At 37.9% G+C, this 25,498-nt stretch overlaps 3 protein-coding genes across 6 annotated transcripts in view; 1 reads left to right on the top strand and 2 right to left on the bottom strand.

Annotated features, from left to right (window-relative positions):
- Nucleotides 1-8,789, bottom strand: part of evi5l (ecotropic viral integration site 5 like) — a 52,338-nt gene extending 43,549 nt beyond the window's left edge. Inside the window, exons 1-2 of one of the 4 annotated variants that reach the window (XM_039687159.2) lie at nucleotides 8,675-8,789; nucleotides 6,471-6,645 (exon numbers count right to left, since the gene is read on the bottom strand). The gene's annotated coding sequence lies outside the window, so the exon portion shown is untranslated. Of the gene's footprint in view, nucleotides 1-6,140; nucleotides 6,326-6,470; nucleotides 6,717-8,674 lie in introns of those variants that run through there. The other 3 variants (XM_089132015.1, XM_089132014.1, XM_089132013.1) reach the window with 3 other exon arrangements.
- On the top strand, nucleotides 8,711-13,475 carry ddx39aa (DExD-box helicase 39Aa). The gene is made up of 9 exons (XM_039647089.2): nucleotides 8,711-8,918; nucleotides 9,622-9,749; nucleotides 10,072-10,348; nucleotides 10,442-10,560; nucleotides 10,684-10,815; nucleotides 10,909-11,018; nucleotides 11,105-11,249; nucleotides 11,384-11,531; nucleotides 13,213-13,475. Exons 1-9 carry the CDS (start codon nucleotides 8,711-8,713, stop codon nucleotides 13,227-13,229), a joined length of 1,284 nt encoding a protein of 427 aa, XP_039503023.2. The 3' UTR covers nucleotides 13,230-13,475.
- A 6,390-nt stretch (nucleotides 13,476-19,865) lies between these two features.
- The window catches only part of LOC120489896 (uncharacterized), a 41,271-nt gene continuing 35,638 nt past the window's right edge, over nucleotides 19,866-25,498 (bottom strand). Inside the window, exons 8-10 of the mRNA XM_089132654.1 lie at nucleotides 20,121-20,288; nucleotides 20,074-20,077; nucleotides 19,866-19,992 (exon numbers count right to left, since the gene is read on the bottom strand). Coding sequence (XP_088988780.1) covers nucleotides 19,866-19,992; nucleotides 20,074-20,077; nucleotides 20,121-20,288 — 299 coding nt within the window. The remainder of the gene's footprint in view (nucleotides 19,993-20,073; nucleotides 20,078-20,120; nucleotides 20,289-25,498) is intronic.

The following is a 25,498-nucleotide window of genomic DNA, read 5'->3' as shown; positions in this document are numbered from 1 at the left end:
GATCTGCAAATCCAGTCTTGTTTACAAAACAATCCTTAGTAAAATGAAGCGAACAGACATACAATGTTTTACCCTAATCAGCTGGAACGTCATTAAAAATAAAGTTTATCAATGCAGGCCTATTGGAATCCAGAGGAAGCTTATGCAGTGACGGTTTTCTTCCACAACCAGGCACTTCACAATATTTATTGCTCGGTAGCTCGATCCGGTTTGTCATCACGAGGTAGGCATCTATGTTATTTAGCTATGCGTGTAATGCGCGAATCGGTGGGCGGGGCTAAACCGGCCGTGTTGAAGTAGGTGTTGATCTTCTTCTGCGGGGGTGGGGTTTTATCCTCTTTGTCGTCATAGTTCCCCACTTTGAAAAACGAGTCGTTTGCGGAGCCTGGTGTCAATAAAAGCTTTTATTGGACTAACAAGGACGTTTTCAGTTCTGAAACTTGCAGGATATTCTTATAATAGGATGACCTCTTGATTTGAAATTTGATTTCTCAGTTCATCACCCCTTTAAATTTATTAAAAATGGCTATAAGGATTATTTTTCAAATTACATTTGAAATAAATGCTGAACATTTTGAGCTATCTATTCATCAAAGAATCTTGAAAAAAAATTATTGCGGTTTTGACAAAAATCTTAAAGGACAATTCTGGTGCAAAATGAACCTATGCTCTAATAACACAAGGAGTCGACCGTTCTCTGGGATGTGTTTTCATGATAATCGAACGAATCCAGTTTTAGCTCAAAGCCTCAAACCACTGATTAGCTTATAATGTGAGTATATAGGGCATAGAGTAAGTAAAAATAAATCACTAGTTAATACCACTAACAAGGCTCAAAATAGCCTCACACTAACACAGTGGCAAAATGAGGGTCCCTTCGTGTAATATTTCACAATAATCACAACATTTAAGATATAATGCTCTTGAAGGAAATGCTATAAATATACTAGTAGGGAAAGATTTTATTTCAGTGTCAGTGTGGATAAAGCATAAATTAAACAACAACTTATTTTTTTTACCCATTGACGAAGCAGAAATACATGATTTGTCACATTATTAACTAACCACTGATAATGAGATAGTTGAGCAGATTTCGTCAGGTCATCTCAACATGCCAGCCAATAATAATAGGCCATGTTATCTCACATGTGAGTGGACAGCATTGTAAACATGCTTTTCAAAAGTGCTACATTTCTAAAAGTACCAAACTCTTCGTAAAGTGCAATATTCTGTGATCTTTATGAAGTTACGCACACACACCTAAACACACAAAGCTTTAAAGAAAGACATGGCAGAACAAAACATGTCATGCCTTATAGGCGTGGTGGACTGTGTTTCATTATGGAGCTCCTCTGCCCTGTGTGACATTCCCCGATCACTGAGCTCATAGAGACGCACAGAACACACCCTCTCCACCATTAACTGCCCTTCACAAAGGCATCTGAGTCACTCGCAGACTACATGACATGACTGAAGGGCTGACACAGTCTTTTAGGATGGACTATCAAGTCTAATAAATATGATCTTCAATATGATCAGTTAATCTAGGCATAAAATGTTTGATCATTGCAATTATAAGAGGAATAATTGCATTACATGTATGATCTCTTGTTGCACAAATCTTTCAACTGGTACAACTGGTCCTTTCAATGATACTGCATAAACAATGGCTTACCAGGAAAGATCATGAGGGATAACTTGGCTCTTCAGTTCTCACATTGAGAACACATATGCAGCTGAACTTTAATGCCAAGTAGAGATTACTCTCAGCCTCAGACGTCACACCCACGGGTGAACGTCTGATGCATATGGCACACTTAAAGGGACACTCCACCCAAAAATAAAAATTCTGTCATCATTTACTCACCCTCAAGATGTTGCAATGCAAACCTGTATGAGTTTCTGAACACAAAGGAAGATATTTTGAAGAACGATTGGAACCAAACAGTTGTTTGGCACCATTGACTTCCATAGTAGAAAAAAAAAAATACTATGCAAGTCAATGGTGCCAATCGTTCTTCAAAATATCTTCCATTGTGTTCAGTAGAAGAAAGAAATTTCATTTTTGGGTGGAATATCCCTAACTAATCCCTGGAGTATCACAAAGTATCCCCGATTTCGGCACGATCCGTTTGACGTAGGGTGTCGTGGGGATTCGTAAACGACAACGGGCGTCAGGACGCAAGATTCGATCGTATCATCTCGCATAGTGTGTCATAGTTGGCGACAACCTACGTCGCGTCTGCGATGCTTCACGACATCACGACAAAAAGACTAGCATGTTTAATTTTTTTAACGGTCGTCCACGACGAGTTCCGTCACATGTATGAGGTTGACCAATAGGAGCACAGAAGCTTCCGTACACAACTTTCAAAAATGGCGAAACGAAAGAGAGACGACGGTGCTAACGTTAAAAGTAAAAATATTTAAGAAAACAATATTTTACCTCAAGTCTTTGGAGGATTGACGGCCCATACCGTCCTCTTCGAGCAATCCAGAAACGTGTCCATTGTCGGGTTTTCTTTCTTTTTTTACTTTTTTTCTGAACACAGGACGGCCAATACAACACTCACCGCTCCATCGATTGTTTGTTTATGTTCGTTTCCGGAAGTCACTCGCTACTAGTTTTGCCTTCTCGATTACATCACGCGCGTCGTTAAAGACTGCATGCGATGACTGGTCAGGAAGCAACGTGTAGTCCACAAAACGACAAGATTTTAGGAGTCAAAATTGCGTAATCTAACAGTGACTATCGTAACAGACAAAAAAATCGTGTAATCTGAACCAGGCATAACTGGAAACATTGTGAGATGTAACAAAAGTCGTGATCTGATTGGTTGTACTCTACGGGATATCCGGGAGGATACAAAAACGCTGTCACTGTGTAAACGAAAGGCACATCCGATAAAATATTTTTACGTTTTCACCCACGAGCGTCCTCGTGTAAACAGGGCCTCAGAATCGCTAAAGAGAGAATTGCGATACATCTAGAATTTCACCACAAATGTCAAATAATCGTGGTTACTTGTGACTATATTTGTCATAATCAATCAGCCCTACAGGGGCCAAAGTGGTTTTGATTAAAAAAAAATTTTTTTAATTAAATCAGGCGTTCCACAGTCATAACAACAACAAAAACTTTTGACAAAGAGAAAAAAATGAGGTTAATAAACTATTTAGATGGCTGAACAGGAATAAGACCTGCTGTGCAGCTGCAGTGAATTCAAATTAGTATGACTAAGTAAAACCCAACAAACAGCAGCAGCGGATGGAAACAGGAACACGTAGGTACAGGCCCGTTATAATCGTCATGGTCAACGAGCCCCAGCTGCTCTCAAGCGAAGTCATGATCTCTCTGTCAGACACACTCAAAACCTCCAAAGTAAGCCCAGCTTAACATTCGTGTGCTGTTTAAAATGGTGACGTGAAGTTAGCCAGCAGCTGTAAACCAAGAGTAAGCGTGACAGTGCCAGAACACTTCAACACAAATACAGAAAGGAGAGAGATACGGCGAGTAAAAGAGGTCGCAGAGGGCGGATAATGCCTTTCTCTCTGGCTCTCTAGGGCATGTGAACTACATATGAGCTTGTTTGTCCTGATGAAATCACAACAGTAACCATATCAGTTTACCATTCACAGTTCACATGACCAATCATGCACTGTATGTAAATCATGATGTCGTTTCAAAGAAACACAGAGTGAAGAGCAGCCATTAGAACAAAAATGTGTCCACCGTTTATTTAAATTAGTACAAACCGAGAGATCCAAAGAGGTTTAAGTTGCATGGAAAAATCTGTAAACATTTCCGAACCAGCACAGGACCCAGTCTTTTGCTCATGGCCACTAAATTCAAAACATTTGTGTGCACATGTTATAATAAACACATGTTTATTTCGCGCTGTAACTGGTATTATTAAGCAGGAAGAGAGATCAGCGCTGCTGTTTCTCTTGAGCTGCGCCAGAGCGATCTCACGCCACAGCGTCAAAACCTTATTTATGTTTTTGAATTTCTAAAGAAAATGGACGTTATTTGAAACTTGAGACTTTTTCATATCAATAGTAACAAAGGACAGATTATTGCGATTTTTTTTTTTTGATTCATTCATTCAAATGAAACAGGATGACTAATCGATTCTTGAGATTTAAGAATCGATTTCAGTTTGTAAAAATGACAATCGATTAATATCGAGAAATCTATATTTATTACCCAGCCCTAGCAACCATGCTAACCAGCCAATACGTCAACCCTCGGAGAGTTTATAAGAATTTCCAGTTCAGTCATTTGTTGTTGTTTTTTTTTTTTTACTGTACCATCTCTACAATAACCTGAGTCCTAGAAACTGTTTCACCAAATGAGTACTGATGCAGCATGACTGAGTTAAGCTGGAACCCCAAGCAAATCATAATCTTCTCTTCGCACACAATCTGTCGGACGCCTAGATTACCACATATTGTGAATGAAGAGCAAGGCCGTAACCACCAAAGAAGCTGAGCAATAATTAGATGTGGCCAAATCAAGTATCCCCTCCAATACTTGATATTCTTGACGTCATACACACACTGCCTTGTTTGTTAGGACGATAAGTTTCAAAAGTTTTAGGCCGGTCTGCCTTAAAGGTCTAAAATTGCTGGTCAATGTCAAAATTCTTGAGGCGATCAATCAAAACAAAGAAGGCTGGCTTTAGTGTTCACAGATTACCTGAGCACAACACTTTAGTTTTAAAGGGATACTCCACTTTTTTTTGGTAATAATGGGCTCATTTTACAACTCCCTCAGAGTCTGGTCCCATTGACTTCCATAGTAGGAAAACATATATACTAAGGAAGTCAATGGGACCAGAAACTGTGTGGTTGCTGATATTCTTCAAAAAAATCATAAAATCGGCAGAATGGATTTGAAAACGGTAAAACCCAACTGTTTAACTCTGAGGGAGTTGTAAACTGAGCCTATTTCCAAAAAGAGTGGAGTCTTTAAAGGTGAAGAGTGCAGGGTAAGATGTAAGTAGCTAAACATTAAATATGACAACTGTTTTATGACAGAAATGTTAAACAACTGACAGTAATAGGGTACAATGGGACTAAAAGCGCACCGGGGTAAATAGCCATGTTGCTACCCTACTCAATTTTTTTTAAATCAAATATAGTCCATATAGGCTAATATTCATGGGATTCATGTAATTCATAATTGAACGTGACAAGACCAGAAACATAAACAGAGACCTTTTCAGCATATTAGGCACAAGTTTAAGAGTGAATATGCTAATATTATTTGCGAATAGTTTAAAGTCCTTAACAAGAAATTCTAGTTGGTTTACTGTTTTATATGACCATACAGTCCACAACCCAAAACAAAATCAAGACATACGGCCTTGATGAAGAGGACTGAGAAGATGAGGTTACTATTATCTTATCAGGTCTGGCTCTTGAAACAATGTAATGGTTGCATTTTTATTTTATTTTATTTTTTCCATCCTCACACATATGATGTGATGTCATATTTTTCACATATAATCATGAATTAAAAAGAAAATTACAAAAACAACATGAGATCCCCAAAACCTTTATTTTCCCTTAGCTGGTAGCATAATCACAGTTTATAAATAAAACACCGATTTAAACAAGTAAACTCTCCTCCTCCTCAGCAAAACACGTAATCAGACTGTCCTTAATCATTAGGAAGAGCCAGACAAGTAATCTCTTAAACTGTGACAAACCACAATAAAAGGACATAACAGCTCACCAAGACATCTTTTCCTTTGTTTTAACCATAATGTCTAAATGTCAATGACAAAAAATGACAGCCATGATGCATGTTTACGCTTCACATCGCGATATATAAAAGCTCTTCAGGTCTTTCAAGAAGATAAAAACAGCCAATGGTCAACGACTGTTACAGACAACTACAATAAAGCCTGTAGACCGGACTCAGCAAAACCGCATGCAAATGCACCACTAGGGGGATGCCAGTTCTTACTACTATAGGTGTGCAATGGATTAGTAACACATTTTATTTGCACTTGCGAAGGGATTTTCGTTGATATGACAGTTCCGACTGTGCAGCGTTATTGACATTAAATGAAAGCGCCTTTGGAATGGAGAATATCTGCACTGAATTCAAAGCACAATGGCAGGCTACTTACACGCAATGAGTATTTTGATGACAAGCTATTAAATTAGGTCACAATCAAATTTGCTTCCGTGTACGATAATAAGGGGTGTGGATGAAGATTTTTTCCCCCGTGGCAACAAGCAGATGGACAGGCAGGCAAATCAGCGCTGCTGGTCCAGAGATGGGAGCACGAGTGTGATGCGCTGGAATTTCCCCGCTTTTCCCTGGAATACCTCTCTATGTCATATCACCCCGATTAACCTTTTTAAAATAAAGGTGGTATACCAATAGATGAGTGCAAACATAATAAAGCAGCCACCGCACACTGTCAGTGATGGAAAATGCATAGAGCAATGCCCACCTGAATTTCGGTCTCATTGCTGGAGCTGCTCCGGCGATCTTGCCATATTAAAGATGATCGCTCACAAAACCGGCAGATATCGGAAATCCGTTCTTGTACGAAGCCGTTGGACCACTACGGCAAGGCAGGAAATGAATATGGCACCATATTGGATTTATTGGATGTGGATGCTCATCTAGAGGAAAATATGAGTCGTCAGGGCGAGCTTCCTCAAGGAGAGCTGCGGTCGACGCCTACAAGAGAAAACCCCGCCCAGGTCCCGCCTACTATCTCTGCCGTGATTTAATAACAATGCTGACAATCATAATCTAGCTTATTACAATAAATATTAGATGAGAACCAATCCATAATGTGTATTTGCTTTCCGTTTATTTCATGGTCTCGTTCAAAATGGACCATAGTGCAATGTTCTAACGTCAGCGGACCTCGTGTGATTGACAAACGTTTGACCAATGGGAGCATAGACTAAACTGGAATTAGCCATGATTGACAGCTCATCCCACCAATCCTTTATTGTTCTCAACCTCAGCCACAGTGGGTAGCGGGCAGGTGATGTTGCGGTGTTGATTGTTACTGTTCAGACAGTTTTGTCCGGTTTATTATCTTCTAAAGATGATTTTGTACCATAATAACTACTGTAATGTCACATAAATCATATACAAAATGGCAATATATATATATATATTTTTTTTTCTCAAGAGGCATCTTCTTTTTTACTTCCTAAAATGTAGTACATGTAATATTTGAAGGTTTATTAATTATCCGCTCTTCTCTTCGTTAAGTGAACAGAGCTAGTTCTATAGAGAATTCTACATGGTTGTGAAATCACTCGCGAAAATGTTTGTTTTGCATATTCATTACAAATGAAATAATAGAAAAAATGTTTCAGAATTTCAGAATGTCAGACAGAGCATTCAAAGGAAATTTAACTTGAGTTCAGTCAGTGTCACATAGTAGGCATTTATATTTTAGTAATTTATTTTTAATGTAGGCTATACTCCATAATTTAAGTATAATAAATAAATTCCACAACTATATTGTTTTATGTTTTATTTGTACCCAAATGGCAAGCCATTTATTTTCTGTATTGTCTATTTTAATGCCTTGATAATATTGAAAATTTGACATTTATAACAACAAAGCTTTGTTTACTCTGTTGTAAACAAAACTTTTTTATAGTTTTCTTTTTTCGGTTTTTAAATTCCAAAACCGTTTTAAGGGGATAACCTATATATTTTTTAACGAGGTCTTCGAGTTTTAGGTCGCACTTGTCATTGTCATTTGAAGGCCAAAAATCAGAATGCATATAATGACATCGTGTGGCCATTTTAGAGTATGAAGGCTGGCGAGTAGGCGATTTGTTTTAGAACCCGCCCACAACACTGACGCACATTCGTGTTACCCAATCGTACGCATGCGCTTCTTCTCAACCGTCATTGACGTTGAATCCAGCCAATGGGAGAGCTCGGTTTCTATATCCGGGAAGCGCTATAAACTTAAGGCCTAACCACACGATTCCTGAGAGCCGACGTTCAATACCAACGTCAAAAGGTAATTTGTGTTTTTTCTTATACATTTACTCACCTTAATGTTAAACGCGGGATAATTAATGCCATTTTCTTCCGGATTCAACCTTATTTTATTGAGAATTTGTGTAGCCAACCTAAGTAAAGTTATCTAAACGAACAGTACCTCGCGTTTCTCGCGCGGTGCAGCCTGCAAGGCTCAAAGCCTAAACGCGAACACAAAACCCATTTGCGTCTCAACCGTTTCGTATTTCACGTCTTTCTATGTATCAAATAAATGTATAGTCATGTATATTCTACGTATTGTTGAAAAATGCGGATTGTGTCGCTGGTTTAACGTTAGATAAGAAGATCGGTTTAGGTGGGACAGCGAATGGCGGCTCTATTGTCTAACTCACACGCTGAGCGGCAGCCAGAGCCAGTCAATCGGCTAACTTAAATTGGAGCAAGTTAAACGTGTATAGCAACTTCCATCATGGTTACGTTCCAGCTTTAACCGTATGTGGGTAGAACTGATTGAAAAAACAATATAAGTTATAGTAGATAGTTTCGATGAGCACGATTACGCCGTAATATATCCATTCATTAGCTTAACGTTACGTTAGCTAAACTGAGCTGCATTTTTTTTCCGTGTTAGTAAGTATTGATCTGTATACTTGGCCAAACCGTGTTATTTACATCTCTGCGTTCCCTCTTGTTGCTCCCAAAGTAACCATGGCCGAAAACGATGTTGATAATGAGCTGTTGGACTACGAAGAGGACGAGGAGCCGCAGACCGCCGTGGACGCTGTCGTCCCAGCCGGCAAGAAGGAGGTGAAAGGCTCGTACGTCTCCATTCACAGCTCCGGCTTCCGCGATTTCCTCCTGAAACCAGAGTTGCTCCGAGCGATCGTCGACTGTGGCTTTGAGCATCCTTCTGAGGGTGAGGATTTGTGTAAAAGTTGAATGGTTTTAGAGTAACGTTACATTGCATAAATGTAACACATATGATATTAGTAGGGATGTAAGTTTGTGTTTAACCATTTAAAGGGATGGTTCACCCAAAAATAAATTCTGTACTTAACAGTTGATGGGCACTATTAACTTCCATAGTATTTTTTCCCCCCTTCTCCGAAGTAAATGGGCCCCATCAACTGTTTGGTTGGCCATATCCCTCAAAAGGTCTTTGATCTTTTGTATTCAGCAGAAGAAAGACATTTATATGGAGTTGTAAGTACTCGAGGGTGATCGGATGTACATTTTTGGGTGAGCATTCCTCGCAATTAGCAACACAAATAACTAAATTTGGTACTTGCGAGCAAGGGCGCTGCGAGAAAAGGCGAGATCGGTTTTATTAATGGAATGGATGTGGTAGGGGGCCCGATCTCATATTCTTTCATAGGGCCCAAAACTGCTAACTTGCAAGCTATTTCTGAGGCAGTTTTGTGTGTGTTTAGAGTGTGCATGACTGCTCTCTCTCTTAAAGGGAAAAGTTCCTGTAAAAGTTGTATTTAAGTTTTAACTGTTATAAGAATATTCTTGTTCAGGTCTCTGTTAAAGCTACTTTATGTTGACTTTCATTAGAACTTTTTGAATTGTTTTTTTTCCTTTTCTTCATTAACGTATTTTTCTTTTCTTTTCCTTAGTCCAGCATGAGTGCATTCCACAAGCCATCCTGGGCATGGACATCCTGTGCCAGGCAAAGTCTGGTATGGGAAAAACTGCTGTGTTTGTGCTTGCCACACTCCAACAGATCGAGCCAGTGGATGGGCAGGTGTGTGTTTCTTGCAATCGAAAACGGATAAATTATCTAGGAATGTTGGTGCTCATTGTCTTAAGAGAAGCTGAACTTTTTGCCTTAGTGTAAGATTGGCTGGACTAAAACATTTTTCCAATAAATTATTTATTTCTCAAAAATGTCCCAATTGCAAGAAAAAACATCAGTAGGCTATAATTTATCTTCATCAGGGTCTATGCAGTGGTTTTCAACCCCATTGCAGACAGTTATCTTGGATCAAAACTAGTATCAGCTCTTGTGGAAGTTATGGATAGCGACGCAAAGTAAAAAAAGTTATTTGTCATTGTCTTCCCTGCAGGTTTCTGTGTTGGTTATGTGCCACACACGTGAACTGGCCTTCCAAATCAGTAAAGAGTACGAGCGCTTCTCCAAGTACATGTCCAACGTTAAGTGTGCCGTTTTCTTTGGTGGCTTGTCCATTAAAAACGACGAGGACGTGTTGAAAAAGAGCTGCCCTCACATCGTGGTGGGAACACCAGGGAGGATCCTTGCCCTCATTCGCAACAAGACCTTGAACCTCAAAAATGTCAAACACTTTGTTTTGGATGAATGTGACAAGATGCTGGAGCAGCTGGGTGCGTTTTTTTTTTATTTATTTTTTATTTATTTTTATTAGGTAGATGTTTTCCCAGTTAACAGAGGTCTAACTGTGTGTGATTGTGTTTTAGATATGAGACGGGATGTCCAGGATATCTTCAGACTGACACCTCACGAGAAGCAGTGCATGATGTTCAGTGCCACATTAAGCAAAGAGATCAGACCAGTCTGTCGCAAATTCATGCAAGACGTGAGTCGTTTTCTCTTTTCCTTATTAATGTTCAAATGGAGTTTTTGCCCACGGTCCTCAAACTAATCCGATACCGTTTGATCCAAGGTGTTCTGAAATGTAAAGGTTCTTCTCTTCTTACAGCCAATGGAGGTCTTTGTTGATGATGAGACTAAGCTTACGCTCCATGGTCTTCAGCAATACTATGCCAAACTGAAAGACAGCGAAAAGAACCGCAAACTGTTTGACCTTCTTGACGTTCTTGAGTTCAACCAGGTGACTGTCATTTCATCACGTTTTTAGTCATTGGCTTTGAAAGTGGGCCCTTGTCATCTTAAATGTGGTGTTTTATTTTTGGATGTAATATAGGTGGTGATATTTGTCAAGTCAGTTCAACGCTGCGTGGCTCTGTCTCAGCTGCTGGTGGAACAAAATTTTCCAGCCATTGCGATCCACAGGGGAATGGCACAGGAAGAAAGGTACGACACTTTTTGAGCCCATCATATTGCAATGGTTGGGTGAGAAATGCAAATGCTGAAGTCATTTCTCGTTCTCTCCCCTGCAGATTGTCTCGGTATCAACAGTTTAAAGATTTTCAACGGCGGATCCTGGTGGCTACGAATCTGTTTGGCCGTGGGATGGATATTGAGCGTGTTAATATAGTTTTCAACTATGACATGCCTGAGGACTCCGACACATACCTACACAGGGTATTAATGCGTCATGCGCTGTGGCATTCTACTTTTCACCAATACTAGAAGTGTAATGACTGCCCAACCTCAAGATTAAAACTTGGGCTGGGCTTGGAAACATGGACAAATGTTAAACTTATTCTATCTTTTAGGTTGCTCGTGCTGGTAGGTTTGGCACAAAAGGATTGGCTGTCACCTTTGTATCAGATGAGACTGATGCAAAGATCCTGAATGATGTGCAGGACCGTTTTGAAGTCAACGTAGCGGAGTTGCCTGAGGAAATCGACATCTCCACCTACAGTAAGAAATGTGCATTTAAATGTTCTAGTTATGTTGATCTTTTTGTGTGTTTAAAGGAGTAGTTCACTTTTAAAAAAAAACTTTTGCTGATAATTTACTCACCCCCATTTCATCCAAGATTTCCATGTCTTTCTCTCTTCAGTCAAAAAAGAAATGAAGGTTTTTGATGAAAACATTCCAGAATTTTTCTCCATATAATGACTTTACTGTTTACCAAACGGTTCAAGGTCCAAAAGACAGTTTCAGTGCAAACTGTTCAAAGGGCTTTAAACGATTCCAGACGATGAATAAGGGTCTTATCTAGTAAAACTATCGGTCATTTCAAACAAATAAAAAAAGTTTAAGTTTTATAAGCTCAAATGGTCGCCTTGCTCTGTTCTGTGATGCGCGTTCGTGACTCTCCTGTTCGAACTCGTTCATCAAAATGAATCTTTTTTTTTTTTCTAGTCATTTGGTTCATTCAACAAAAAAAGATTTGTTCATTTTGATGAACGAGTTCGAACAGGAGAGTCACGAACGCGCATCACAGAACAGAGCAAGGCGACCATTTGAGCTTATAAAACTTAAACTTTTTTTTTTTAAATGAGCGAACGTTTCGCTTGGTAAGACCCTTATTCATCATCTGGAATCGTTTAAAGCCCTTTGAACAGTTTGCACTGAAACTGTCTTTTAGACCTTGAACTGCTTGGTTCCCATTGAAGTCCATTTATATGGAGAAAAATCCTGGAATGTTTTCATCAAAAACCTTAATTTATTTTTGACTGAAGAAAGAAAGACATGGACATCTTGGACATGGGGGTGAGTAAATTATCAGCAAAATAGAAAAAAGATTTTTTTTTTTTAAGCGAGATCTATACTTCATTAACTTGTGAATTACACACTGCTTCATTATAAATTAAGAAAATAGGCTGAAATGTTTTATATATACATTGTACATTTTAAAAAGGGAGGGAGGGCTCAGAGCTCGGAATGAGAGTAGCCTAACTTAAACTTCAAGTCAACACTACAATTATGAAGATGGGTCTTGTTTTCTTAAAAAATAGTGACAAAAATATGAAACCCCCCTCCCCAAGCTGATGCTACTCAAAATATTTCAAGATTGGCAGCTCTGTAACTGGCATACAAACATGATAGATATGATGGAACAAATACATCTGATGTATGTTTTTGTAGAAAACTATCATAATATAAAAAGCTCCAATGCATAGTGACTCAAGTGCTTTTGTGCATCCCAGACACTGAATGTTTGGGATTTAAAGAGTCACTGGCAAGCCTAGCTCTGTAATCAATACGTTTATAGCAGAGCATGAAGAGATATTGTTCAATCCGACAATATTTTCTACAATATGTGACGGTTTTATCTGTTATGAACTAAGATTTTACAGACCAAATTTTCATGCGATTAAAAATGGAGCACTTCTAATATGTCTGCAAATTTAAAGCACTTGTTAATTGATAGTCATGGTCATATTCACTGAAAAGCCAAACTTCTGAGCTTTAAAATGACACCTGTTTTGTGTTGGTTAAAAGAGTTGCGTGATAACTTGGTTGCGCACCCACTTTCGAATTAAGAGGTTAACAATTAATTGATCGTTAATACAAACCACGATTGATTATGGGAATTTGTGAATTGACATCCCTGCTCCTAATGCTTTCTTTTTTGGCTTCTACCTCTCTCTAGTTGAGCAGTCCAGATGAGCTAGATGTGTGCTGAAGTGATGGTGGTGGTTGTCCAGCGCTGCGTATCTGTGTCTCGGTGTAGTATCTATGACAGCGGAAGAGAGAACCGCCCATTTTATTTTCATATGATCATGCCCTAAGAGCCTCTTTTCCATTTGTGTATTTTATTTTTATTGTTCCAAGGGATTGGTGAGGAGTCCTTTTTTACTTCTGTTAATTGTGGTTGTTTGATGGTTTGAGAATTAAACATTTTATACTACATAATTTGGCTGTGTGGTATTTGAAATTGTTTATAAATGAAGTGTCATTTTCCATTGCTAATGCTTTCTTCCATTATTATTGGACCGACAGCTACAAGTAAGCCATTTTTCTGTTGTGCTTTTAAAAAACGTTGTGTTTGTTGGAGTGATCTAGATTGTCAACTGGCTCCTCAACATCTTCTGTGATAGTGGGGTTGAACTAACTGGAATAAGGGGTTTAGTTGGCAATAGTGAAGAACTACACCTCCATAATCCTCAAGAGTAACACCTTATTCCAGTTAGTTCAAACTTAATATCGCTGAGGATGAGCCAATTGACATTTTAGATCACTCCAACAAACAGTCCAATGTTTTTAAAAGCACAACAGAAAAATAGCTTGCTTGTATAGCTGTCTGTCCATTAAACTAATGAACAGCAAACCTATGAAGAAACACTTTATGAATGTTTGAATAAGGTGGAAGTGATAGAATGCACAGATTTTTTGGGGGGTGAGTTTATCTTTTATTTCCTCCAAGACTATACTATAAAATGACACGAGAATAAATACAGTTACAGTCAGGGTCACTCTGAACAGGAATGTATTGAAATAATGAGCAAACCAATGAAGGAACCCTTTTTATCAGTGTTTGAAAATGGGATATGATGCACTTTGATGATTAGGGTTAATTTGCCTTTACTTTTCTCCAAAAATATACAATTTTTAACAAAGTTAACAAAGTGGAGGTACGCAAGAACCTTGGAAAGTGCTATAAATCTACAGTAGTTCCTGAAGATATTCATCTTTGCAACAAACAACTGAACGTGTACAGTTGTCTAGTGAAGCTTAACTAAAACATTTAGTGGCATAAGCAAAATTATAATCATGTTAACATAACGTTTCATGGGCAGGCCTAAAAGTTAAATTAGGCCATTTAAGTAGCTTATATATATATATATAATCATTACTTGAGACAAAACATGGCATTGCCATTGACACACACACCATATTTTTTGATATTTAAACACTGTGTCAAGTTAAAGGGATCATGAACTGAGAAATCAAAATTTCCTTTTGCTTTTGACAGATAAGAGGGCATCATACTATAAGAATATCCTGTAAGTTACAGACCTGGTATTTAAAACAAAACAAAGCTATTGCAACCAAGCCAGTGGAATGTGCCTATGATGTCACAGGTGAAAACCAAGAAGAAAATCAATGGCTACTAAATACAATCACTGATGTGTTAGTGAGATGACGAGGAGAGAAGAGCAATAAAGGATCGTAGAACAAAAATAACATTACCAACCAAAGGGTCCCAATGCAAGGACTACCGGTATGTCAATGTCTCAGTTGAGCATTGTTTATTTTTATCCTGTATATTTCACTGAGCAGGCTTTACAAACAGATTTTTGCAATATGGACTCGACAGTAATGCAACATGTAAGTAACTGTGTTAATTCTAATGTCTGATCTGTCACTAGTGATTTCTGATATGTATTGATTGATGTATAGTCAGAAGTTCTTTTTTTGTCTGTGTCGGCAAATCAAACCAGTGAATAGACAGTCAACATCACATTGTTTTTCTTAGTAGGATGAAAATAATTTGTTATTTAAACTGTTAATGATAAAAAAAACACACCCTAATACTAATTTAATAATAATACTAATTAATATTAATACTAATTTATTTAAAAAAACACATTGAACACATTTTTGTACATTGAATCTTGCCATAAAGCCATTAAATATTTCAGGTTTTCATTTTAACTCAGTGAAATAAAATAAATAACACAAATAACTAAAAGTAAGAAAACCAAAGACATTGCATTCTTTCTGCATTTAAAAGCAAACAAAAAAGAGCAAAAATTAATTAGTAATATAATGGTATTTTAGGCTTTTATGTTTCAAGAAACACGCCGTCACGTGTGGTAGAGCAATGGGATTTTTCTTTTATTTTCCCATCATAATTTATGATCAAACCTTTTTCTAATTTTAACAAAACATATTGTCTCAAGGTTCCATATTTTGTGACGGAAGTGATATTAGGACAGAAATGTATTAATTTATTAGACAGAATGCATACAATTAAATTCAATGGGATGTGTCACCCGGGGGCTGTTTTTGGTGTTACATCGAAACAAAATCTCATGGGAACTTCAATTTTAAAAACTAGGCAAACTTGGTTAGATATATGACTTTGAATTTATAGTAAAAAATATTTTGTAAAATATATATTTTATATAAAATAAAATTTACTGTCAATTTAAACTTCCATAATTTTAAATTCAGCAATAATCCGCTGAGTGTTTTCTTTAAAACAAGACCAAACTTAGGTCTATATATTCTAAACCATTCTTGAATTACAACCCAGTTTTAATAGTGCTTTAATGTCCATTCTCAAAAAGGGAGGCGACAGTTAACCATTATGTGGCAAATCAACCGTTTGGTTGAGCATGGTTTTTTTTTTTTTTTTTAAAGGTGCCATCTGTAAAAATTGAGGTTAAAATATCCCAAAAATAAGCAACACGCATCAAGAGAATGAGAAGAAATAAGGTTGATGATGTCATTAAAAAAAATGACAAGTTATAGTGCTTCCGAGATATTAACCTGAATTAGCATGCTAAATTACTAGCCCCGGCCCGCAGGTGTCGTAATACCAGTTTCGGCCATGGGAGGCGGTATGCGGGCGGGCAACGTTACCACCAGCCAAACGCGTACACGAGTGAAGGCCAATTTAAATACTTCTGCGTCGAGGGTACGCCGTAGTGTACGGCGTTGGCTACGTACGGCGTTGGCTACGCACGTAGGCGACGCCGTTGTGAGCATTTATACTTCTGCGTTCAGGTCTTGGTTGCTCTGCAGTACTGCTCCGATACGCTAGTTGGCGGCGGAGGGTTTTAATGTTCCACTGTGTTGCGAGAAGGTACGTGAGAAGGTACGTGCGGAAATGCATAGGAGGAAATGCAATGCTACCAAGCCGACCAATCGCCGATCTTGCGGTCCGCGTCGTCGCGACGTGTAGTTACATTTTTGAAGAGGTGCGCGTCAGGCGACGGCGAAGGGTACGTGGTATGGGACGCGTCTGTGCGTATGCTACGCCGTACCTACTGCGCGCACCCTACGCAGAAGTATAAATTGGCCTTGAGTCGCGCCGGCTTGTGTGTACTTGAACCTGGTGTCAGTCGTGTGGAAAATACAGCCCACTACTACATTTCAGTTCAGGGAAGAGTTAAAAAAAAATGATTGGTTGATATTATGCATGAGGAATACATTTTGGTAAGTTGTAACATAGTGTATCTTTCAACAGTGTTCGTGTTCTTTTACCATTTGCTAGTAGTGATGTTACGTATGACACTGAAGCTTCGATGCGCGTATCACATATGCGACACAATTTCTAGTGAAGCCCCGTATCGTGGTGTGTATTGGTTTTCCCAGAGTCACGTGATCGATGACAAACGAAGCCTCACTTTCTGTCCGATGACGTGCGAGTTTCGCTTTGGGTGTCAGAAGGCTCGAACTTTAACGAGTCAATGTTGCCTCAGTCTGGTTGATGGGTGTTTGAGGAGAGTGCTGTACTTTGAAAGTTAATAAATATGATTCATTAAATAACCAACATTTATTTTTCACTACTTAGTCTTCTTTTTTGTTTTGTCTTTTTGTTTTTGTAAAATCTTTGCACTTAAGCTTATATCTTTGCACTTAAGCTTATATTATATACACTTTAATGGGAAAATGAATTTATCAAATGAACATATCAAACACAAACATGTAAGGTTTTTATTTGTACACATAACATTGAAACTCTGTAGTGTCGTGTGTTGTGGTTGCTTCATCTGCCAGAGCTTCTGGCTGCTTTATTTTAAATAAGCACCAGATGGCGCTGTTCTCGACACTCTCGAAGCTTTGAATCTTTTCCCGGAACAGTCTAGCCTGGTTCAACCAGACTCTAGTACATTTCATTTGTAGTACTGAAGTAAAATGAAATTGAGCGGAAGTGCGTAGGAGGGCGCAGCCAGGCTAGGAACAGTCAGGGGAAAGCCTCATTGCTTCATGAAGCTTAGTAGAGATGATCAGTTCACGTGCGTTAGGGATCTGTTGTGTAAAGCGCCAAAACTGTATTTATTGTTTGAATTGCGTAATAAAATTACCAGAATCTGAGAGCTGACATCGGTCTCCGTGTCCTTTTCTGTGCATGACAAAATTGATGTGTGGCGTGAGAGTGTGTGAAAAGTGTTGTGAGAGTTGGCAGCTCTGAAAGAAGCTAGCTTGGTCCACATCAGGGAATGCTGTCTGTCAAATTAATTAAAACTAATGATAAAAATGGAATATGAACAAAACGAATATCATAAAACTAGAAATAATAGCCTGGGCTTTAATTTTCCCATATCGTCGAAATGCACCGACTTGTCTATGAGACGGCCTTTATAATTAATTATTGAGATGTTGTTCATTTAGTCTCTAATCTGTAAAAATCTTCAAATGCTCCACATGAAACTGCTGTCTTCCAACCTTTTACTATCGTGTCAATTGATTTGATTAATATGCACGAGGGAGACAGAGCAACACAGCTCTCGCCCATATTGTTTGAAGACATGAGTGCGCGCGTGGCCGTGGAGGTATTTCTGGAGGTATACTGCCCCCATCTGGTATGGAATATGTTGTATGATTTGATTTTAAATGCCAGAGGGCAACTTTAAATATTAAAAACATAGGCTACTAAATGTTTTTCGTGGCACCAGGTAACATAATTTTGTTATGTTAATTTTGTAAAGTTAGGGCTTACGTTGCAAAATTTCACCAAAAACAGTTCACATGGCAGCCAGGAGTGATTTCTTTGTTTCTGGCATCCATGTTAGAAGAAGTGTTGTGACAAGTGTTGTTTTACCTCAAACAGATGGTAGAGATGGCTTTGAGGTAAGTTTGAGGTAAGGTAGGCTACTCCTCTCATTTTTAAAACAAAAGAACACGATCTAAAGGTTTTCTAAATCGAAATACTTAATTAGCTTTATTTAACAGTTTCTTAATCTGTGTATATACACGCCGGCCTCACTGTCTGCCTCTCCACAAAGGCACGTGCATCGACATCAAATCTGACGAAGTTACCCGAGGTAAATTTTGATCGTAGAGTTCACGGAGCGACACATTTGATTTAGTTGCGCAACCTATTATTTAAACAAATATAAAACGCATAATTTGTTGTCGGTTTTCCTGTTATTATGTCTGCAGAATTACCCAACCTGTTGATAATGTTTCTCGGCTTGTTGAACTCCAATGGTTGTGAATTAGGTCTGTCAAAATGGCTGAAAAGCTAAATGCGAATTTCTTTCTTAAATATTAGCATAATTCGAATTATGTTCAAATTCTAAAGGCAATAACTTACCTAATGTTGCAGGAAAATAATACCGTATTGTCTCCCATGCCCACAAGATGGCGCAAGCGAGCGCAATAACAAATTTAGGATTAACGTTATATGTCAATCTGCTACAGTCAGCACACTAGGAAATAGGCTACACATGTAAAATATCAATGTGTAAAATGTCAAAAGGTAGGATCAGTAAAGATACTGTATGATGCTACTGGATAATACAATGTAAGATTTGTGAATCAAGTGGCCTATGTCAGGGACTCTTTATTTGTAATCACGGATTAAAAACAATTAACGGGATAGTTTGATCGCAGTGAGAATTTTCTTTATAAAATTACATACTTTTAAAATAAATATAAAAAAAAAAATCTAAAAAAGCCAGTACAGATTACGAAGAATAAACTAACACTCCCAATGGATATGACACTATTAGTAAAAACTGTTTCTCACATTTTTGCATTTTTTTTAATAATCTTTAATTTAATCATTAAACCCTAGTTATCTTAAATTACAATCACTTGAAAATGTAATAAAAAACAGACTTGATTGTTTAAAGAATGTTTAATTATTTGTATAATTATCTTAACAGTATATAGTACCATATACATTGACATAAAAGAAAAATAGATAGTCCTAAATGAACTATTGATATTACAGCAGTGTAAATTAAAAAAATACAAAAATCTTATGTAACATAATTGTTTCTGTTTGCAATATTAATATTTTACTGTTACTATAATTTATTTTGGACATCATTATCAGTAAACTCACAAGTCAATTGAAAAGAATACATATAACTTTAAATCTTTTTACATGAATACATATAGTACATTTAATTTATTGTTGAATTTAGTCATTCAATTATATTATAACTCTATATAGATTACATTTTAAATAACTTCATACAGAATTGTATTGTGCACATTTGTACAAATATTCAGTTAGTCATTGCAATTTTACAAAAATTAATTAGCTATAAAATCAAAGAAATATATTACAGTCCTATCAAAATGATTTTAATGAGAATGAAAAGAAGGAAAGTGACCACTTCAGTGAGTCTGCTCCTTGGCACTGCACTGCCAGATGATATCGTTGTAGCAAACTGACTGCTTACCATCGTTGTTGCTCCTGTTGGGGTGTTCGGAGCAATGGTTGATGTGGTGAAATTTCGTGGTTCTATGTTAAAAAGACAGTTCATGCATGATGATCAATTTGAATGCATTTACAAAATACAACCCTTTCTTATAATTAGAACACTTTCCTTAAGATTAAAGATAAAACAGAAAACAGATTGTGACACTCACCAGCAGAAATACTGGATATGATGACATTCAAGAAGATGATGTATTCATCAAGCCCTTGTGTTAGGGTATCCAATGTATCTGTTATGTTGGGAACCACACTCTGATTTTTAAAAATTAGCTGAGATGTTACCCCCACTGAGCCAGGCCTAATGATAAAAAAAAGGGTTTCTTTAAATTGTATACAGTATATGAGAAAAAGAGTAGTAAAGTCAATTGCTGTTATTATTAAGGCAATTCTGTTTGGTTTCTTTTAAAGAAAAACTAATCAGTTGTAGCTTTGTTAATATTTAGTATGATGGAACCACACATCCTATACACAATTTGTGTTGGTACACTGCAGCAGAAAGATATATATTTTTCAGATGTTAAAAATGCATTAAAGTTTGCATTAAATGTATGTAGTTTCTGCAACACTAGTGGCACTTAGCGAAAAGACAACAATTACACATTATAAACTAGTACTTTTGTCTTTCTGAAAGGGGGCAGGATGATGCTGTATGAGATTGAAGCGTGTGTTGCATTGCAATGCCTTGTTCGTTTTGACGTGTTTAATCTTTGAAGGTATAAGAGCAGCAAATTTTGGTGAATTCTGTAACCAAAGCTGATTTTCTTTTCTCATGTAACACATCAGTCATGGTCCCTCACTGGTAAACATCCTCTGGCTCTGCCTCCTACAGTAGCGATGTCCCAAACTCTCACTATAGTTTGAGCTGGTAGATTTGAGTGGTCCCTTCTCAAAAGGGGTCCTATTATGCTTATTTACGAAGTTTTGATTTTGTTTTTGGGGTGTACAAAAATATGCTTTTATGGTTGATTGTTCAAAAAAGACATTATCCCCCCCCCTCCCTCTCCCCAGTCTGTCCCGAACACATTGTTTAGTTCCGGTTTCGATGAAGCCCATCCTTCCGAAATACGAAATGTGCTGTGATTGGTTAGCTTGCCTAGTATGTTGTGATTGGCAGCGCTTAAAGTGTGTTCGGGAATCGGGAAATGTCCCACCCCTCCATAACCCCAAGTTCTGCTCTAGTGTAAATTTAAAGAATGGCGGCAATTTCAAACCCGATTCAGACCCTGACAATGTTAACATATAAGAGGAGAAAAGATTTAATGCACAGCATGGATTTCACAGGACGTTTCAGAGTGGTATGTTTTTCTTGTACATTACAGGTGCGATGTTATCCACCATTTAATCATGATATTTTTTTGGAAAACTATGATTATACAAAGAGTAATCGATGACAAAAACATGGTTAATTGTCCTAAAGGGCGGTGATTAGGTTCAGGAGAAGCTTTTGTGTCGTGCTTTTCTGCGTCGTGGTTAAACGGATAAACATCGGGATTATAATGTTCAGGAACAGCGTTTAAAATAAACGTTACGCATTCTACGTTTGTCAGCCTTAGGAAGGTCAAACAAATGAGTTGTGGAAAAAACAGCATCTCTTTGATAGCAACAGGTCATCCAGGCCGCATCCGCTTTTATGCGTATTCCATTGGTGGGGTTCATAAATCCCAGAAAAATTGCGCTGTGGTCCAAACGTGCCTTTCGTTGTAGTTCTTGGGAAGTGGATTTTGTCAAATAAAATATCTCCATTTGGAGTGGAATTTGAGCTTTGTAACCTTGGAAATCTTTTTTATGCTCAAACAGCAACATTACACACTAACTAAAGTTGAAAAAGCAAAAACGCATATAGGAACCCTTTAATAGTTGTCAATGACTATAAACAGAGTTAAGAGTATGTATTTCAACATATCTTGCACCCGGCGCAAATGACTTTGTACACTGACGCATGTATCATTCCAATTTTGCACCCGCGCAAAGCAGGCTTTTCCCTCCACAGACGCATGTCGGTAAACTAGGAAATGAACTTGCGCTCCCTGGGCGGGTTGGCGCAAAAAGGAGGCGTGTTTCAGCGCAAACATTCCCTAGTGCTATTTTTCAGTTCCAGAAAACAATTCCGCGCTTAAAATAGAATTATGAACAACGCGCAACGTCAGCGCAAAATCATTTATCCCGGCGGAAAAATAGCAACAGTGCCCAAGAACCGCCCACAAAGTTACTTGCGCTTTGCTCTTGATACTTGTGTTTCAAAATGTTAAAATAAGGCCCAAAAAATATTACATACTTCACCCTGAAGGCATGAAGTAAATTGTTTAAAAATAATAGCTATAGGAAAATACAATGTGTTCATGGCATTGATATTTAAAAAAAAGTCTGAGAGTTTATATAACTTACCAAAAAAGGATGACAGCCGATCTCAGAAATGTGTACGGGTATTTTATTGTGTATCCCCGATTAAGCTGGAAAAGAAATAACAAAGAACAATGCAGATTATTTGTCTTGATATAATGATTAAAGGATAAACGTTTAAACAATTTATTTGCATTGGGATTTTAAATTTAGTGAGTAACGTGGTGGCTCTAAGTGAACGAAAACATCTTGCAAAGGTTTAAATCTGAAAGTGCACCATATATAAAGTTATTGTCTTTCAAAAGTAAGAGTTGACTCTGAGTCAATTAAAGGAATCGTTATTCAAACGAGTCATAAGCCGTTTCGTTGTGACGTCAGGACGAAACATTAGCATATTTCCCATCCACTTATTGCGCACGCAGACACCAGGGAAAACTTGAACCTCAAACTGGCAGCTGATTCCTATACTGAATAGCATCATGTCGAGAAGGTGCTCTGGTCTACAATGTCAAGCTAAAGCTAGTTTTTTTTCCCACTGCCCAAGTACGAGCATGTGAAGAATCGGTGGTTAAAAGTTCATCTTTACTACAATTTCACAGCAGTATAATCCTAAACTTTAGCTGTATTTTATTGACGACTGCTTCTCAAATCTTGGCGTTCAACGCAGGATTTGCAAACTGCTTGCTCTTGAAAGATGGTGTTCAATATACTTTTATATTGTGTACTGTAGGTCTCCTGCTAACTGGCTAACTCAGGTTACTTACTGAAATAATTCAGCTAATCAGGTCGTAAAACTCTGTCTATTAATGCAGATTGTTTGTCATTCTCACTAATGTTACTGTGAGGAACATGGAGCAAGATTTGTATGTATTTGCATGTATGTATATTTGCATGGAGCAAGATTTGTTTTACCAATGTTTATGTTACATCAGTCATTCACTATAGAGCTCCGCTAATGTATAGCCTACATTGTATACATGCACTGGTATTGATACAGTTTCCACATGTTCATCGCAATATCTTAGAAAAATACTTAGAAAAATAAATTAGTACAAGTAAAATAATCGGCTTGTTGATGGACATGCACTTGTTTATGCTGAGTGTGAGGTATTACAGCAACAACTAGTAATGTACCTCAAACTAAGTAGCGTGCGTATCGCTGAGAAACGCCCCACTCGAATTGCCCTGGCTTGAATGACTAGTAGGGTTGGGTATCGAGAATCGAGTATCGATTGGAACCGAGACTGACTTTTCGTTTTTCCCGGAATCGTTCAAAAGTTAATATTTCGATTCCTAGTTTCGATATTCACAGTTCGCCGAGCGGAAGAAGAAACCGCTGAACAACACCAACGAAGAAGCGTCTACCGGAAGTGTTGGCATAACCGCGCGAGTCGAACATGAGTAGCTTACGTCGGCGATCCAAAGTGTGGCTTCACTTTTCTAAAAATAACGAAATCTCGGCAAAATGCAAAATTTGTGACAAAAGGAGTATTTTTACAGAAGGAGTATTTCCTTCAGAAAGGCCGTTGGTTAGCAAGGTTAGCTAAACTTTTTTGACCCTGCCTCTTAAAAGAATCGGAAGCGAGAATCGTTAGGAACCGGAATCGAAACAAGGAATCGGAATCAGAATCGTTCAAATTCAAACGATACCCAACCCTAATGACTAGTTCTTCCAATGTTTCGTCATCAGACTCGTGCTCGGATTGATATGATAAAATCCACGTCATTGTTCGTTTCTGTTTAGTTTACGGAGTAGGAAGCCTCAGGACACACAGAGCTGACGTTGTAATGGCAATGGCCGTTTTTGTTTTCGACACGCGCGTTGTACAACAGACTGAGCTTGCGGAAAGGAGGGATTTAGAGAGATTGTTTCATCTGATGAGTCGTTTGAGAATCATTAAAAAAAGTGATGTACAAATGTGTTTTATGAGGAAATAAAATACTTTGACGGATGTAAACCTGCTGTAGGAGACACCAAAACAACATCAGGAAATAGCATAATGGGGCACTTCAATATAAAATGTTTGCTGAAAAGTTAGTGATTTACCTCAGTTGTTACATTTCTTTCCAGTGCTTTATAAGCAGAAGAAGCTTTATCGTTGTAGTCTGGAACAAAAGTCCTCACTATTCTGAATCTGATATAAATGAATCCTTCTTTCTCCGTTGCAGGATCTAGAGATGCTAGGGTGGTATTTGTTGGCGTTTCTTTTGACTTAGTGGTCAAATACACATTTGGTTTAGCAGTTGTTGTTGGGAAAAGTGTAGTGTTTTTTCCAGTTGTTGTAAATGACAGTTCAGATGTTGTGATTGTAATAGGAATAGTATTTGTGGATGTTGATGCCACAACGGTTGTTGATCGAGTCGTTAATGTGGTTGTTGGCAAAAGTGTAGTGCCTTTATTAGTTGTCACAGCATCACGGCTTGTGCTTGTAGAAGTTGATGGCAAATCAGATGTTGTATGAACTGTAGATGAGGTTGTTGGCAAAAGTGTAGTGCTTTGTTCAGTTGTTGTAATTGACATTTCAGATGTTGTCACAGCATCACGGCTTGTGCTTGTAGAAGTTGATGGCAAATCAGATGTTGTATGAACTGTAGATGAGGTTGTTGGCAAAAGTGTAGTGCTTTCTTCAGTTGTTGTAATTGACATTTCAGGTGTTGTCACAGCGTCATGGCTTGTGCTTGTAGAAGTTGATTTCAAAACAGATGTTGTTTGAACTGTAGATGAGGTTGTTGGCAAAAGTGTAGTGCTTTGTTCAGTTGTTGTAATTGATATTTCAGATGTTGTCACAGTATAGTGGCTTTTGCTTGTAAAAGTTGGCAAAACAGATGTTTGAACTGTAGATAAGGTTGTTGGCAAAAGTTTAGTACTTTGTTCAGCTGTTGTAATTGACATTTCAGATGTTGTCGAAGCATTTTGGCTTGTTTTTGTAAAAGTTGGCAAAACAGATGTTGTTTGAACTGTAGATGAGGTTGTTGGCAAAAGTGTAGTGCTTTGTCCAGTTGTTGTAATTGACATTTCAGATGTTGTCACAGTATCGTGGCTTTTGCTTGTAGAAGTTGATAGCAAAACAGATGTTGTTTGAACTGTAGATGAGGTTGTTGGCAAAAGTGTAGTGCTTTGTTCAGTTGTTGTAATTGATATTTCAGATGTTGTCGAAGCATTTTGGCTTGTTTTTGTAAAAGTTGGCAA

This window comes from Pimephales promelas, chromosome 6, assembly GCF_988280905.1.
Source record: "Pimephales promelas chromosome 6, fPimPro1.hap1.1, whole genome shotgun sequence".
Classification (NCBI taxonomy): domain Eukaryota; kingdom Metazoa; phylum Chordata; class Actinopteri; order Cypriniformes; family Leuciscidae; genus Pimephales; species Pimephales promelas.
This window is presented reverse-complemented; position numbering and strand designations above follow the sequence as displayed.

What these genes read in the sequence shown, in the direction of transcription:
- ddx39aa (XM_039647089.2), top strand. Translation starts at nt 8,711, where the DNA reads ATGGCCGAAAACGATGTTGATAATGAGCTGTTGGACTACGAAGAGGAC. An exon ending in TCGAGCCAGTGGATGGGCAG is followed by an intron (nt 9,750 to 10,071) that starts GTGTGTGTTTCT and finishes TCTTCCCTGCAG; the next exon opens with GTTTCTGTGTTGGTTATGTG. An exon ending in CAAGATGCTGGAGCAGCTGG is followed by an intron (nt 10,349 to 10,441) that starts GTGCGTTTTTTT and finishes ATTGTGTTTTAG; the next exon opens with ATATGAGACGGGATGTCCAG.